Here is a 17,915-nt window from a genome sequence, read left to right as displayed (position 1 = left end):
TTAGTCATCCAATATTCACTTACTATTTTTTCCAAATAGTTAGGTTTCGTATAATAATATTTTTTAAACTTGTTTATTTTTTTCTAATTTGTTGTCTAACCATTATCAATTTTCTAATTACATTTATTTTTTCTTATACTAAACTGCAAATAAAAAACAATTTTTTTTATTTTTTCAAATGACAGCGCAAAATCGGAATAACGGCAGTCATGATAATACAAACAAATGTAAAATCACCCCTATTTTAGCAGTGTTGAATACTTTGCGTTTTTGTGTCGTTTTGAGGGTAACACCAAGTTCTCACGAACAGTTGAATTATTTAATTTGGCATATGAATTACAATTGCAAATAACCCGTTTACACAACAAATTCGTTTTGACAGTTCATCCATTCAGTGCTGATAAAATGTATATACAACTTTGTTATTCCTTGTGTAACACAATATTCATCTGAGACCCAACAAAAAGTTTTATAAGAACCCAGAATGTATATAGGGTTCTTATCAAACTCTGAGATTAACTATATGTGTCTGTCCGTCCTTCTTTCTGCCTGTGTAAAACACGGTCACGTAAAATCGGAAAAAGTTATAAATCAAAAGCAAGTATGAATGTATAGTTGGGCGTAGCCGACCTTATGATACCCTACACCAGTCAAAACGTATGTTAAAAATGGGGATTATTTAAAAAAATAAAGCATTTGGTTTGTTTTTTATACCCACCATCAAAAAAGATGGGGGGTATATTGTTTTTGTCATTCCGTTTGTAACACATTGAAATATTCGTCTAAGACCCATAAAAGTATATATATTTTAATAATTGCTGAAAAGCAATTTTAAATAAAATAATTATTAGGAAAAATGTCTGTAAAATTTGGTAACAAATTTATTTATAAAAATAAAATGTAATGCAAACAAGTAGGAAAGTATAGTCGGGCATGGCCGACCATATGATACCCTACACCATGAGTATATTTTTACAATTTTTACTTTTATAAAATTTTTATTTTTTGTAAAGAAACTTTTATGTTGAATATTACCATAATTCCAAAATATTTAAGCCATTTATTGATAAAAAACTAAAATTTCTAAATGAGGCTTTATATAGGTCAAATATGGGCCGATCCTCGGTAAATTTGGGAAAAGGATATATTTCTAAATAACAGTTAGTTTTGTTGAGTTTCATTGCGATACAAATGGTTACAAGTCAATTTTAGACGTTTAAGTCATTTTTTGAAGGGGGGTTTGTATGGGTGCTAGGGTCAAATATAGGCTGATCCTTACGAAAATCTGCTTCAATATGCTTCATCCTTGGGCAAAAAAAAGAGTACATGCCAAATTTCATCCATTTATCTTGAAAATTGTAACCTGTACCTTGGGCACAAGGTTTACATGGACAGCCAGCCAATGACTTTTATTCTTACTATAAAGTCTTATGTTTAAAATAACAATTTTAACCCATGGGACAAATTTAATTCCAAAGTTCAAAAAATCGTAAAAACAGTATCCATTTGAATAATGCTCTATATAATTAGAGGAATAACAGAAATAATACGAAACTAGTAAGAGTTCTATATTCGGCTGTGCCGAATCTTATATACCTTTCACCATGGTGTGGTAAAAAAAATAGTCAGTACCAAAAGTTCTGTTTTAGATTCAATATTACAGATCCCTTTATGGGTTCTCACCTAATTCAGACTCTACATAGCCAATTTCATAGGAACTTTTAAAAAACATGTTTCTAGGTTCAATATTATAGAAAATTCAAAAAGTACCTTTTACAGAACTAAAATGTACCAAAAATCCCCATTGATTTGTCCTCGTCTAATCCGGACTCTACATACTTAATTTCATGTTTCTGGGTTCATTATTATAGAAAACTCAAAACGTACCTTTTGAAAAACGAAAAAGGACCAAAAAGTTCCCTTTTATGTGTTCTCACCTAATTCCGAATCTACATACTTAATTTCATGTTCCTAGGTTCAATATCATATAATATTCAAAAAGTACTTGTTTCTTAGTTCATGAGATCTTTTAAAATTTTTAACATTAGTTTAACAAAGTTTCAAAAAAACTGAAATTGGAGATTTGAAACTTCCGTTGAAAAAATTCAAACTTTTTTGACCATAGCTGATAACAAGTTCGCGTTATCATATAAGGACAAAATGTATTATTCGAGTAATTATTAATATATTTAAAGTAAAAATATGTTATTTTAGAATATATCTCAAAAATAAGTAAACATTTTTGGGGAATTTGCAATAAATTTAAAAGTTTTCAAGCAATTTTTGTGTTTTATATCATTCTGAAATGTCTATTCTGCGCACATTGCGATTCTTTTACAATAAAGTTAAAAAAGTAGTAAATTGCCAAATTTGAGCAAAAACTGAAAAAAATCGATTTTCCCCTTGTAAATGCACTTGGAAAATTCAGAGTCGTTGAGGCACCTGTTAACGTTATTCTATCAGCCCAATTTTTTGCATGATATAGTTTTACAAGCCATAGAATAATAATTGTCGGATACAATTTTTTCCTTCATTCAAGCTTCGAGCACTCTAATGTACATATCCCTGAATGAGTTTATTGTTAACTAGCTTTGCTACCCTAAAAGTAATGTGAAAAACCCACTTAACGATTTTGAAGATTCTAACAACAATAGTTTTCCAGATATACAATTTGTTACATATATGAGATGCCACGCAAATTATTGCAAGTTCGCCAATTTCTCCGAACGTTAATTAAGATTATAATGTAATCTATGAAAATTATAATAATCTAATAGTTTATCAGATATACTAAATTTCGAATTTAATTAAAATATAGTGGTTTTTCGAAAACCTTAGGATTATACTTCGCAATGAATTTTGATCCCAACTTTGAGGCCATTATTTGTTTTATACTTTGTTTATTACAATTAAATAGTATTCTTTGTAACAGGGGTCGGCAAACTTTTGAATCGGAAGATCCAAAATTTACAGTTTACAAAACATGGGTTTTAAAAGAGCCAAAAAATATTCATTTATTGAAACATTATAAATACTTTATGAATTGACTTCAAAAACACTTTGGCAGTCATAGTGGCAGCAATAGAAAAAAAATTTGCAGAATTTTTTTATGCAAACAGAAATTATACTATGAAGTATTGCGGTCATAGAACCATAATTGATCAACCTCAATATAGAGAATCTTTCAGAAATTACGACGAAATTCGACATAAACAAGTTGTATAATAATAGAAATCTATCTTTCAAATTTGACAGGCTTAATAATAGCAGTATTATAAGAAAATTCAATACAAACATGATTGATCCTATCACTCATATTAGTTCCCTATTAGTAAATGACCCTATCGCTCTTAAATGACTTAATAATAGCAGTAAGCGACAATGACTTAATAATAGCCGAAATTCGACACAAACAAGTTTTATGAAAACAAAATCTATCGAACAAATTTGAAGAGAATCGGAACATTATAACATCTATTTCAGAAAATATCTCTCAACTGATCTAATGATATAATTGTTGACCATACCCCCATATAAATTCCTCTTAAGGAAACGACTAAGCTCAAAACAGGCTTATAAATACCAGCATAGTGGTAAAATTTGTTATAAAGAAGTTTATATCTATACCAAATTTAAAATTTATTTTTTATAATAATTCATTGTACAGTTAAGCAATTTATAGATGAAAATTTTCTAAAGGAGGCTTTATATGGGAGCAGGGGGCAAATATGGACCACGCCCGATAAAGTTTTGTGAATATATTTATATAATATTTATTTGAGCTTTTTATATTTAACATAATAATGAGCTCAGAAGCCCTTTTCGGGTGTTTTGTTGTATGGGGGCTAGGTGAAATAATGGACCAATTTAATTTCACCTAAACGACTAAGAAAGCTATTCGATTGGTATACTTTAAGCCGGTATAGGACATATACCGGCTTAAAGTATACAAATACAACACAAACCCAATGCACAGTGGGGCAGAATGGAATTTTTTGGAAATAAATCTGGCATTTCTAAACGGCTGATCCGATCGGGATAAAATTTGGCGTGAGCGTAGCCAAGGAGTATTCGAGTTTAAGTTTTGAAGATGAACCCTGCAGATGCCCCAGGGACGGCGCTGTGGCGACTCAAAGTAGGGTACATACGACATTTTTCACCCAAATACAAAGATTTTTATATTTTGTGAAAGCGCTCGAAGAGATCTTGAAAAAACATGCTTGGACATACTACTTATCTCTTATAATATCCGAGTTATAGGCATTTAAAAATTTAGTGATACAAAATTTACCATACCTTGGTCCGCCTTTTTTGAATACCGAGCGTAATTTTGGACCAAATGGACTCAATTTTTTCTTGTTATTTAGACAACAAAATTTCCAATAATACAAAAAATTTCAGATCAATATCATTTACAGATCCAAAAATATACAAAAATATTTTTTTAATTTAAAAATTCAAAAAATTTTAGATTTTTGCCAAAAATGTGTCTTAACTCTTTTTTTAATAAAATACAATTATCTTTAAGAACATATAACAATTTTATAGTTTTCTAAAAGGTATCTTTACGCAGAACGCTTTGGCGTAAAAAACTATTTTTTGAAAATGTTGCCACTGCGTTCTTCCGAATATGACCTATTTTTTTTTATCAAAACTTCAACTTTGGGCGACATGTTCTAAAATGCCAAAGCTGGGATCAGAAAACTGAAAGCAGCTTTGGAAACCTCAATATGTTTTCTATTTACTCCAAAAGTATTTTCCCAGCCCTGAAAGAAATGTGGACCCTATGGGCAAAAAAGTAAAAATCCCATTTTTGGAATTTTCATTCCTATTTTTGGGAATTGCTGGATGCCCTTTGACCTTTTTTATTTGAAATGACAAATTTAACAAGCGATGAAAATTTCATTGAGTTTTGTTCATAAATAAAGATTTTGTCATATATTACATATTTGTTTCATTTCTAAAACTATGATTTATATCAAAATTTTAATAGGGTCACAGATAGCTACAGCAATTTAGTCCATATTTATCCCTTAATTTTTTAGTTAGATATGAAAATTTTCGATTCTTTACAAAAATTTTCAAGCCAATATCTCAATTACATTCAAAAATATGTTCATTTAAACTTGTATCCTTTAATTTCATATTTTTCATATTTTAGAATTAAATATTTTATTTAAATCTAATATTTAAATTTAAATCTTATATTTACCTATTTTCTATTTGTTTGCTTATCTTTATAATTGAAAGGTCCTATCATTACCGGTAAAAATATACATGTGTGGGTCACACAAAAACTTTTTTCAATCTCAAATGAGGAAATTGCTGATACATTTAACGAAAAAGGAAAACCAACCTATGGATGCCAAGATGGATTTGTTATGAAACTCTATCATCTCAAAACAAGGAAGACTTAAAGGACTTATATTACCTTCTGGATATGTATACCGATATGACAGATTATTTTATAGAAAATAAGTAGTGTTAGGAATTAACTATATAAGTAGGTTGTAAGAATTAATTGTATTATGTTTAAGATAAACAGTTCAAATAAAAAAGCTTTTATACAATCTGATGATATTGTATTAAATTGTGTTTTATATTTCGGTGGGCGGTAAATGTGGTTTGTGTGGGGTGATTTAGGTGTTGTTGTGCGTGGCTCATAATAAAATTATAATTTTTTTTACTGTATATACAATGTTAGAGTCTTTAATAAAATAATTAACTAAATAATTTTTAAAAATTGTCCAAATATTTTATTCAACACCAAATGTATGTTCTGTCATACTTAATACTAAAATATGAAAAAGATGAAATTAAAGGACACAGGTTTAAATGAACATATTTTTAAATGTAATTGAGATATTGACTTTTTTGTAAAGGGTCGAGAATTTCCATATCTAACTAAAAAATGATATTAAGGGATAAATATGGACTAAATTGTTGTAGCTATCTGCGACCCTATTAAAATTTTGATATAAAAGTTTTATAAATTAAACAAATATGTAATATTTGACAAAATCTTTATTTATGAACAAAACTCAATGAAATTTTCAACGCTTGTTAAATTTTTCATTTCAAATAAGAAAAAGCAAAAAAATTGAAAAGGTCAAAGGGCATCCAGCAATTCCCAAAAATAGGAATGAAAATCCCATAGATTCCACATTTCTTTCAGGGCTGGGAAAATACTTTTGGAGTAAATAGAAAACATATTGAGGTTTCCAAAACTGCTTTCAGTTTTCTGATCTTAGCTTTGGGATTTTAGAAGATGTCGCCCAAAGTTGAAGTTTTAATAAAAAAATGGGTATTAATCGGAAGGACGCAGTGGCAACATTTTCAAAAAATAGGACAAGTTTTTACGCCAAAGCGTTCTGCGTAAATATACCTTTTAGAAAACTATAAAATTGTTATATGTTCTTAAAGAAAATTTTATTTTATTAATAAAAAAGTTAAGACACATTTTTGGCAAAAAAACGGCAAAAATCTAAAATTTTTTGAATTTTTAAATTAAAAAACGTATATTTTTGATCTGTAAATGATATTGATCTGAAATTTTTTTGTGTATTATTGGAAATTTTGTTGTCTAACTAACAAGAAAACATTGAGTCCATTTGGTCCAAAATTACGCCCGGTATTCAAAAAAGGCGGACCAAAGTATGGTAAATTTTTTATCACTAAATTTTTAAATGCCTATAACTCGGATATTATAAGACGTAAGTAGTATGTTTTTTCAAGATCTCGTCGAGCGCTTTCACAAAATATAAAAATCTTTGTATTTGGGTGAAAAACAAAAAAATGGCACGAGTTTAAAAATTTTGCATGTCGTAGGTACCCTACTTTGAGCCGCCACAGCGGCTGGGGCATCTGCAGGGTTCATCTTCAAAACTTAAACTCGAATACTCCTTGGCTACGCTCACGCCAAATTTTATCCCAATCGGATCAAATGCCAGATTTACAAAAAAATTCATTCTGCCCCACCGTGCCGTTCCCAAGATATTAAACCTAAGTATTAGAAGAGAGCAAACAAAAAATAGTATTGCAATATTAGTGTCAAAAGCAATATCCAGTTTAGGGTCGTTAAGGGGTTTCTATCGTAAGTGACTGTAAATAATTTAAAAAATAATCCTTGACTTAGTAATTTCAGATCTTTATAGACGGTTTAATTCCAAGTTATTGAAAAAATGTTCATGAAAGGTAATGTTTTTATTGATTCAAAACAATAAATAAATAAATTTATTAATTATTTTATTTTTTAGAAAGCAGTAGATAATATTGTACCCCCTATTAAAATACTTCTAACCGAATTAAAATATAGGGATCTGGTATGTTATATATGTCTTTTTTCATCACGTGGTTCCATTAAAAATGTCGATTATATGCAGAAAATGTAAAAAATGGATCTGACCGTTTAAACTTTGGTGGTAAATGTATTGGACATGAGAGAATAATTGTCATATTCCAAAATATTTAAAATTGTTAGGTTTTTACTAAGAAAAATGAAATATATGCACAATTTTGCAATTTTTGCGCACCACTAGACTTGGCTTCAAAAAACCTTTCAAATGATACCACATACTGTATATATTGTTTAAGAAATGCTGTATAATTTAAAGCAAAATAACTAAAAAGGGACTTTTTTGTAACCGGTTCAGTTCACGAACGGCCATCGATAGACTAGAAATGTTTTGGGAACCATTATAAAACATAACAAAGATTTTTTTAAGCTGGATAAAATATTGAATTTAACATGAAGAATCGTGTTCCCATACGATATTTTCTTTAAAACTGTCCAGCTCACGAATGGACAACACTTAACCGAAAATATTTTGGGTAACATCATATTACATAACAGCGAATATTATGAGTGGGTAACTCAAGCACCATTTTTTGTGAGTCGGTCTAATGTACATATATTACTTTTTTAGATTAGTTGTTAAATCAATTTATATTTTCTACTATTTTAAGTTCAATTAACTCAATAAAAACTATAAAATTTCATTTTATTTAGATTTATTTTAATGAGTATACAAATAGAAGAAGAGAAAACTCATCTTCTAGAAGAAGAGAATACTCATCTTCAAGAAGAAGAGAAAACTCTTCTTCTAGAAGAAGAGAAAACTCATCTTCTAGAAGAAGAGAAAACTCATCTTCTAGAAGATAGGAACACTTCTAGAGGATACTAGGTAGTCACTTTAAGAAGTGACTTCCTAGTCACATCTAGAAGAGTCTTTGGCAATACCTTACTTCCAAGAGCCATCTAGAAGTTTCTTCTGCGGGTCTTCCAGAAGTATCTTCCAAGTTACTCTTAGACGTTCCCCACCTCGGCATCAGTTCTCTTCCGCAATATCGCTGGCGAGCTTTTAGCACGTTTGGAAGTTTCACACGGGTAACTTCCGCAATAGAAAATGTTTATAAGGTATATACAGTGAATATTTTAAAAACTCAACATCAACAAGCAAACAAGAAGGCAAAATAAAAATGATTTTACCACATAATACATATGTTGGCAAAATTTTCTAATATTTAACATAAAATTTTTTCAATAAGTGTAGGATTAAGCTTCATTAGTAAAATATTTTCCAAATGTTCTGCACTCAAGTTTCGACGGTTTTTCGTCATTATAATGCGTAATGCACTGAATGCCCTTTCCACCGAAACATGCGTTGCTGGTACAGCCAAAGCTACTTCTGCTATTTTGGATATTTCATTGTTTTTCAAACTCTTTAATTTCAAAAATGTCAAAATATTAGTATTAAAAGCCAGTTTTTCTTCATATTGCAAATTTTCTAGGCTTTCTTGGATGGAACTGCAATTATTTCGCCTTGAGAAACTCAGAGCAGTTTTTATTTCTAATTTTCTTTTCATTTGGTGACGACACATTTGCTTCAAAACTGCCTTCTTCAACAATTTTTCTTTGATTTCCCCACTTAGTTTTAATTTATTATAAATTGTTAGTAGATAAGACTACGAAATAAAAATTGGTTGAATTTGTTGCGCTTTGCTCAATTATCTACTTCTTATTCCTTATTAAAAAAATAAATAAAATACTTACATTAGCAGTCTTCTTTTGATCCTCACTAATGTGAGGATCAAATGAAGACTGCTAATATATATTAAAGCAATCAACAATAATTATGTAATATAGTTTGACATATCTTCTAATTCAGTTTCACACAAAAGCCATTCTCTGTAAAAATCACCCATTACGAGTTCCTTATATTGTAACAAGGTAGTCGCTTTGGCAATTGGCTTGAAACTTTCTTCAAATGTCATAGCAAAATTCCAGTCGACCTCTACTGTAAAGCTCTTGTCGGATTCAATCCAAATTTTAGTTGCTATTAATGATTTTACCATTTCAAAAGTAATACTCTATCTTGTCGTATTATCTAATACGGGCAGTGGGCTAGCTTTTGATTCCCGCATTTTTTAAATAAGTTTAACTTCTTCCCGACAACTGTTTATGTTGTTGTAATTGCTTTAAAACATCCCAAGCTGCCAATTCCAATGTATGTGCTGCACAATGTATAATCGACAATGTCTCCGAAATACTTGTTGTCACATTGTCGAATACCTCGTTACTAAATTTTTCTTCGTTTTCAATATCATATTCCAAATATTCTTGCAATAGCTTTGATGTTTTAATAACGTTGGCTCCATTATCAGTGGTAACAGAGTAGAACTGACTTATATTTATGCCGTATTTTTCCAGAATGTCTAAAACTTGCTGTTTTAAAAACTGTGCGTGATGTCCTTCTTTTAGTTCGACCATTCCTACTGTATAAACTACAACTTCAAAATTTTGGTTAATGAAATCTATCTGTCCACGGTTGCAACAGATTTTGAAATGCCTCATTAATAAAATTGCTAAAGGGCATATTCATTTCTGTAATACTTTTGACAATACATTTCATAAATTCTTCCTTGTTCATTCTTAACTTAACATTTTGGATTTTTCTTTTTTTGCTGTAGGTGACGAATTATCTTCTTCAGGTGAAATGGCTTCTTTATGTATATTGTTATAATGCCGTTTTATATTACCCATATGAGCTTTCAATTCCATATTGTATAATTTGAAACGACCCATTTTGCTTGCAGTATAATTTTCATATACAAATACCTAATACCCGGTGTGCTCCGGTACCCCAATGAAATTAAATACATAATAACCAAAAAAAGTTATTTATTTACTTACTAAACTATAAAATTTCTCTTAAAGATTAATTATAATTTCTCTTGATGACAATATATTTCATTTAAATTCTAAAATAATACATTAATAATCTATTTATTTCTTATACTTGCTTAAATTTAATATATACTTTTATTCTTAAATAATTAATATTCTTATGCCTTGGGATATACAATATTTCTTGTTTTACCCTCATATATGTAGTGCCAAGCGCCCTATTGAAAGTCCGCCAGTTATACGATTTTTTCTTTTTTAGATATACGATTTTTATACCCTTCACCTTCTTGAGAAGGGTATATATAAGTTTGTCATCCCGTTTGTAATTTCTACAATATAATTTTCCGACCCTATAAAGTATATATATTCCGAGTCCTTATAGATAGCGGAGTCGATTAAGCTATGTCCGTCTGTCTGTTTGTGTGTTTGTTGAAATCAGTTTTTAGAGGACCCCAGATATCGGCGAGATCCGAATCTTCAATAATTCTATTAGACATGCTTTCGAGAAGATCGCTATTTAAAATCAGCAAAATCGGTCTGTAAATAACGGAGATATAAGCAAAAATCCGAGACAACCTCTGAAAATTTCATCAAAAAATGTCATATTTTTTTCGTGCGTTGTTAAAAAAGCAACAACAACACTGTATATTAGAAAAAGATGAACACGTGCTAGTTATATGTGCGAGTCCTCCGGTCAATCCAATATCCGGTTTTCCCATGTCAATTCCGGTATGAATTGACAATATATAGTGGGAAGCTTTATTTCATTTTGCTTTATTTAATAATTATTATCAAAGACCACCAAGATGGTTAATGTAAACAAAACGTTCGCATACTATTGATTTGGATTGATCGTACGATTTGTAACAATATACTCACCAAAGATGCCTTTGTTCAAAAATGCACAATCGGCATCTTTATAGAAAATAAGAATGTATTGGTACAATCAATACATTATTTTTAAGCTAGATTTAAGTATTGAATAAAATAAAAGATTAGAGATAAACTACACTAAGAACGAGCAAGTCGTTTTTCTTGGTCTCTCGGACTTTAAAATTTAAAACTAAAACTGGCGCAGTCGGTAGGATACTAGGTGAAAAATAGTAAAAGAAACCTAATAAGAAGTTTTTAAAAAGTTTAATTTAAAAAAAAGATATATATTTTTTTTATATAAAGAAAAAAATATAAGAAGTCCAAGTCTTAAAAAAATAATTAAAACGTACAAGTTTTAATCTAGAAACGTGAATGTTTCAATCTAAATAAATGAAAACATTTATTTCTTTAATAAAAACGTAAAAGAGTTTTATTAAGGGCGAAACTTTTAAATAAATCATTAAAATGTGAAAGTTTTAATATAAAAACATTTTTTTGTTTTCAGTGAAATAATTTTGTCTATAAATATATATAAAATTGAAAGTGATAAATAAAGAAAAAAACACATATTTTCCATCGCCTTGGAAAATAATAAAGTGCGGCCAAAGCACTTGAAGGAAGAAATAAGCTGGTTAGCCAAAAGACCAGTCATCCAACAGTAACAACAAATCCAACAGTAACAACAAAACCAACAGTCACAACAAATCCAACAGTAACAACAAAACCAACAGTAACAACAAATCCAACAGTACCACAAAACCAACAGTAACAACAAAATCAACATTAACAACAAACCAACAGTAATAATAACAGCTACAAACAGCATCAACAAGAAAAGAAACAAACTTTTTGTGAAGGACCCACCCGTGGTGCGATAGAATTTATTCGGTTCCCAATTGATGAGGGACCGATATATGCCATATTTTATCTGAAACCCGTATTCTTGAAAGGAACGGATTGCGGAAGAAATGGTATATATATGCGTATAAAATTAAGTATATACTAACAATAGAATTTAGAATCTGATATTAACGGAGTTTTGTTGATTAATTGTAAGAAAGGAGAAGAAAGATAATAGAATGTCGTTAACATTGGCAGAAGGGTTACGCGAGGCTCGTAGCTTACCACCATTTAGTGGGTCGTCCGAATACGCTCTAACGAGCTATTTGCGTGACGTAAACACGGTGTTGTCCTTAGTGGGGGAGGAACACAAGGCAACGATTAGATCGGTTTTAGCAAATCGTCTTCAGGGTAAAGCCTTGAAAGCGATTGAAACCTTAGTAGTCCCAACGTGGGAACAAATTATTGCCAAACTTAGGGAAGAATTTGGTGTAAAAGAATCGTTTTTGGGGTTGCGAAACCAAGCCATGAACGTAGTGGCTCTGAGCGTGGAGGAACTCCACCATAAGTTAAGTGAGATATTAAATCTCATGAACACTAAATATAGCCTTAATCCGGAGAATAACGCTATGTTTTCTCCAGATATAAATCAAACATTAATTTTTGAGATTTATTTAAATTCTCTGTCTTTGAATATAAAGACATTACTCATTCAAAATAACATTGCTACCATTTCTGGTGCACAATCATACCTCATTGAAAACAATTTAATGAAAGATGTCTACTTACGTAAAAATTCGTATACCAATAATTCCCGGGAAAAGAATTTCGATAAAGGACGAAAGATGGGAAATTATGGACAAAATTTCAATAATAGGTCATATAAACCAAATCTTCAAAACATGACCCAACCCAGTGGAAACAACTATGACAAAAGGGGTTCAGGTCAATACAGTAATACTAGTTATGAGCAAAGAGGTTCAGGTCAATATAGGAATACTAGTTATGAACAAAGGGGTTCAGGTCAATATAGGAATACTGGTTATGACCAAAAAGGTTCAGGTCAAAATAGACGTGTTGGCTCAAATCAGAACAATAACAGACCCGTACCAATGGAGGTGGAAAATATTAGCATGAATGAAAATTTTCATGTACAGCATCCGGATCCCAATTACCGATAGTATTACTAACAATCAATAACATTAAAGTTAGGTGTTTAGTTGACAGCGGGGCTGCAACTACGTTGGGCGACTATGGGATTTTTGAGGGGTTGTCTTTGAAAAGAAGACTTAGGAATAAAATGAGATTAAATACATTAACCGGCACTAAAATGGTGGATGAAGAGGTTATAGCTAATGTCCCTTTGGAGTTTAATGCAGGGGATGAAACTATGTCTGTCAAACTTGTTGATTTAAAAAATAAGGCTTTCGATTGTATAATCGGAAATAATGTGTTGATGCCTATGGGTGTCATAATAGATTTCTATAATATGAGACTTTGGGTTAATAATGTCGAAATATTGTTCTATTCAAAGCCAGTTGATATACGCTTTGACGAAATTGAAACTTTAGAATTGCAAAACATAGACTTTGGTAACATAGATTTGCCAGAACATTTGAATAATGAAGAAAAACGCAAATTAGATGTGTTTTTAAAGAAAAAATAGAGCTTCATTCTATCAAGAAGGTCAAGCTCTGACAACAACTAATGTGGTTAAATATAGTATTGTCACAACATCGGAATACACAAACCGGTGTATTCAAAAATATATAGGTACCCTAAAGCACACGAAAGGGAAATTGAAACCCAGATAAAAGATATGCTAATCCACGGAATAGTTAGGCCGAGTAAATCGCCTTATAACTCACCCTTATGGATAGTACCGAAAAAACTGGATAACGATGGTAAACGAAAATGGCGTATTGACATTGATTACCGAAATCTAAACAATATAACTGTGGGGGATAAATTTCCGATGCCCAATATGGATTCTCTGTTTGATAAATTGGGTAGGGCACAATATTTTTCCACCATTGATCTTGCGAAAGGCTTCCACCAGATTAGGATGGAAGATAGGGACATTCAGAAGACGGCCTTCTCAACACCAATGGGACATTATGAGTTTATCAGAATGCCATTCGGTTTAAAGAATGTACCTGCCACCTTTCAGCGTATGATGAATTACGTTTTGAGTGATTACATTAATAAAATTTGTGTCATCTATATGGATGATATATTGGTTTTCTCATCTTCATTGGAGGAACATTTGAGTAGTCTGACAAAAATATTTTCTGTTTTGAATGAACATAATTTAAAAGTTCAAATGAATAAATGTAGTTTTCTGGCAAGACAAACTCAGTTTTTGGGTCATATAGTTACACCAAACGGTCTAAAACCTTGTCCATCCAAGATTGAGGTGATTAATAAAGTACCTATTCCAGGTACTGTAAAACAAATAAAATCATTTTTGGGTCTTACGGGATACTATAGAAAATTCATAAAGAATTATTCTTCTATAGCCGGACCAATAATAAAATATTTAAAAAAGGATGTCAAGATAAATATTGATGATCCTTCTTACATTGAATCATTTGAAAACTTAAAAAGAATTATAACAAATCCACCAATACTGTCCTATCTGGACTTCAACAAGAAATTCGTCCTTACTACGGACGCTAGTAATGTCGCATTGGGTGCTGTTCTTAGACAGGGTGATAGACCCATTTGTTATGCTAGCAGAACATTGAATAATCATGAGAAAAACTATAGTACAATAGAGAAAGAACTCTTGGCTATAGTATGGGCGGCTAAATATTTTCGTCCTTACCTTTTTGGAAATAGGTTTTTGGTCAACACTGACCACCAGCCTCTCAAATGGTTGGCTTCCCTAAAGGAGCCAAATTCCAGATTGAGCAGATGGAAAATCATGCTCGCTGAATATGAATTTGATATCGAGTATGTTAAAGGCAAAGGCGGATTTCCTAAGCCGATTGGAATCCGATGATGAGAGAACTGAAGATTGTGATATTAAATCACTGTTTGAAGTATCAGAGGAAATGGAACGATTTATTTAGAAGAACGTTAAAAAAAGGAAGAGTCGGCATATATTCCGAGCTTCCGGATAACATGTATTGTGTAGTCCAAAGAAGGTTGGAATCGTTGTTTGGTGATCGAGGTTTGAAGTTTATTAAATGTACGAAATTGGCTGTAGACATGCCTAAAGAAGAGGAGATGTATAGGATAATTGAGAATACTCATAATAGCGGGAACCATAGAGGTGTTTTGGAGAATTTTGGGGAAATAAAAGACTCCCATTTTTATCCAAATTTGATAAAATATATAAATAAATTTATAAATTTTTGCAGAATATGCAATGAAAATAAGTACGATAGAAATCCTTATCGTAAACATTTTAATCATACTGTAACACCTGAAAGACCAAACATGATTGTTCATATGGATATTTTTCAGATTCATAGAACATACTTTCTGACCACAATAGACAGATTTACTAAATTGGGGTCTGTGCAAAAAATTACAGATAAAAATATGTGAACGGTCAGGGTAAAGATTCAGGAAAGGATTGCCTTACTTGGCAAACCGGAGTTGTTGATAATGGACAATGAGTTCAATAACGCTTTGATAAGACTGTTTTGTGCGGATAGAAATATTCAGACGCATTTCACAACGGCATATTCTCATACGGGTAATTCCGACATAGAGAGAATGCATTTGTCTCTTTTGGAGCATGTTCGAGTTCTAAAACGAAGTAACGAGAACGTAGATGTGGAGGAGCTAGTTATTAGGGCGATAGGCTTTTACAATGGCACAATTCACTCCACGACAAATATGAGGCCAATTGACCTTTTGAACCGTTCCGATATAGATCATCGAAAAATTGCTCAATATATGGGTGATAGGAAGAGGAAGGCTATTAATAGGGTTAATTCAAGAAGGGGGAAAAAACCCCGGAGTCCAAAGACAAAAAAACGGCTAAAAGATTTGTAAAATACAATGCTAATAATCCTAATAAGATGGATTTGGCAAATATTAAAAGACCATTGAAAACTTTTTCAGGGAACGGCAATGTTGACCATCCTGGTACTTCTGCTGTTTTGGTTGGCCCCATGCACTGAGTCTGCGGTCCGGATTGGAGGTATCGAGACCCAAGCGGGTTATGCGGTGCTGCAGGGTGAGCCTCTCAACATAATTGAGAGTTTCTCAGATTTGATCTACGTAATAGATGTAAGCGACATTAGGGATACAATTCAAAAAAATAAAATTGGGAGTTTCTCATAACTTTGAAGTGAATGATGGTTGGCTTCCTATAAGCCTTAATAGGAAAATTAACGAACTAGAACACTCGTTGCAGACACTTAAAATTCACACAAATACAAGAAAGAAGAGGGCATTGATAAATGCAGGAGGTAGACTGATAAATTGGCTTTTTGGTAACATGGATGATGAGGACAGTTGAGAATAGAGAATCATCTCCAAGATATAGATTTGAATCAGAAGAATATTATTAATAATTTAAATAAACAGGTGAAAATAAAGAATGAAATGCAAGGTTACTTACAGAATATTCGATTGGTCGTGGAACAGAGTAGGAAATGGTTTAATAGAACATACACAGGTATGGTTGATGAGAGTTTAAAAGTAACAAAGTATAATAATTTCATATTGTTGATTAATGAGGTGAAGGATAAGATAGAACAGGTGCAGGAGAATATGGTCATGTCCAAGTATGGTATTGTAAGGAGATTTTTTAACGTTTTGCCTGTTAATATGACAGAATTATTGCCCGAAGTAAGTTTTACAAATATAAGTGAAATTAAAGAAACTATAAAAAAACAACAAAGTAACCATAACTTTTATATAATTTATACATTAAATCGAATCTTATATATATATATATATATATATATATATATATATATATATATATATATATATATATATATATATATTATATATATATATATATATATATATTATATATATATATATATATATATATATATATATATATATATATATATATATATATATATATATATATATATATAATATATATATATATATATAATATATATATTTATTTATCTACATTTTTAATATGGATACTTTATTTGTGTTACAATATTAATTTAAATTTTTTATTTTTTTATTTCAGGAAGATCGTTCTCCTATTTCATCGACAAATGATTCTGATGAGTCATCAGACCTCGAAGGTATTACAAATGTCAATAATAACTGCCTTAATACTGAATCTGTTCCGGAGGAAAATATCATAAACATTGATGCAAATGGTTGCAAAATCTCCAGTACCAGTAAAGATAATAACAAAGAAATGGTTTATCCAACATCATTTGAACCAAAGCGAATTTGCAAATCTTTACACAAAGGCAATTTTAGAAACAATAATGCACTTTATTCATTAGAAACTCGTATCCACCAACTGGCTGATAAATCTAATGTACCACAAAATGTTCTCTTGCAACTAATCGAAGCTGGCCATTTAGAAGTACATACCGAAGAAGGTAAGAAATATCCATTAGAAATTTCATTGAAATATTTCAGAATCTAGGAAATTACACAACAACAAAATAATAAAAAGTTTGTTTGTTATAAATTTTTGAAACAAGAATTGTATTTATGAAAAATTATTAACACTGGCAAGTATGGTTGGCATTGCCAACCATATGATACCCTATACCATTTAGTAAGTTTAAAATGTGGACTATTAGAAAATATAACCTTTTTATCTTTATTCTAGAATATTTTTACTTATTTTCGAAAAAAGAGATTTTTTACAAGAGGGCTCATAGGGGAGTAGGAGTAAACATGGGTCGATCCTTATAAATGTTGGTAGAGGAAGTAACGTTTACTTCAAAGCTATTTATGTAGAATTTAAAAGTAATATTAGTTTTTATACCCACCATCAAAAAATATGGGGGTATATTGATTTTGTTATTCCGTGTGTAACACGTCGAAATATTGCACAAAGACCACA

General features: G+C 30.8%; 2 protein-coding genes across 5 annotated transcripts in view; one reads left to right on the top strand and one right to left on the bottom strand.

The window, feature by feature from the left end:
- Positions 1-200, bottom strand: part of LOC111687560 (hemicentin-2) — a 419,747-nt gene extending 419,547 nt beyond the window's left edge. For 2 of the 4 annotated variants that reach the window (XM_046956672.1, XM_046956677.1), the window contains exon 1: positions 24-198. The gene's annotated coding sequence lies outside the window, so the exon portion shown is untranslated. Of the gene's footprint in view, positions 1-23 lie in introns of all 4 variants that reach the window. The other 2 variants (XM_046956663.1, XM_046956676.1) reach the window with 2 other exon arrangements.
- A 15,718-nt stretch (positions 201-15,918) lies between these two features.
- Positions 15,919-17,504, top strand: LOC124421298. The gene is made up of 2 exons (XM_046956241.1): positions 15,919-16,144; positions 17,076-17,504. The coding sequence occupies exons 1-2, from the start codon at positions 15,986-15,988 to the stop codon at positions 17,487-17,489; spliced, it is 573 nt and encodes a 190-aa protein (XP_046812197.1). The 5' UTR covers positions 15,919-15,985; the 3' UTR covers positions 17,490-17,504.
- The last annotated feature ends 411 nt before the right edge of the window (positions 17,505-17,915 follow it).

This window comes from Lucilia cuprina, chromosome X (assembly GCF_022045245.1).
Source record: "Lucilia cuprina isolate Lc7/37 chromosome X, ASM2204524v1, whole genome shotgun sequence".
Taxonomy (NCBI): domain Eukaryota; kingdom Metazoa; phylum Arthropoda; class Insecta; order Diptera; family Calliphoridae; genus Lucilia; species Lucilia cuprina.
Note: the sequence above shows the minus strand (reverse complement) of the source record. Positions and strands in the feature narration are given on the sequence as shown.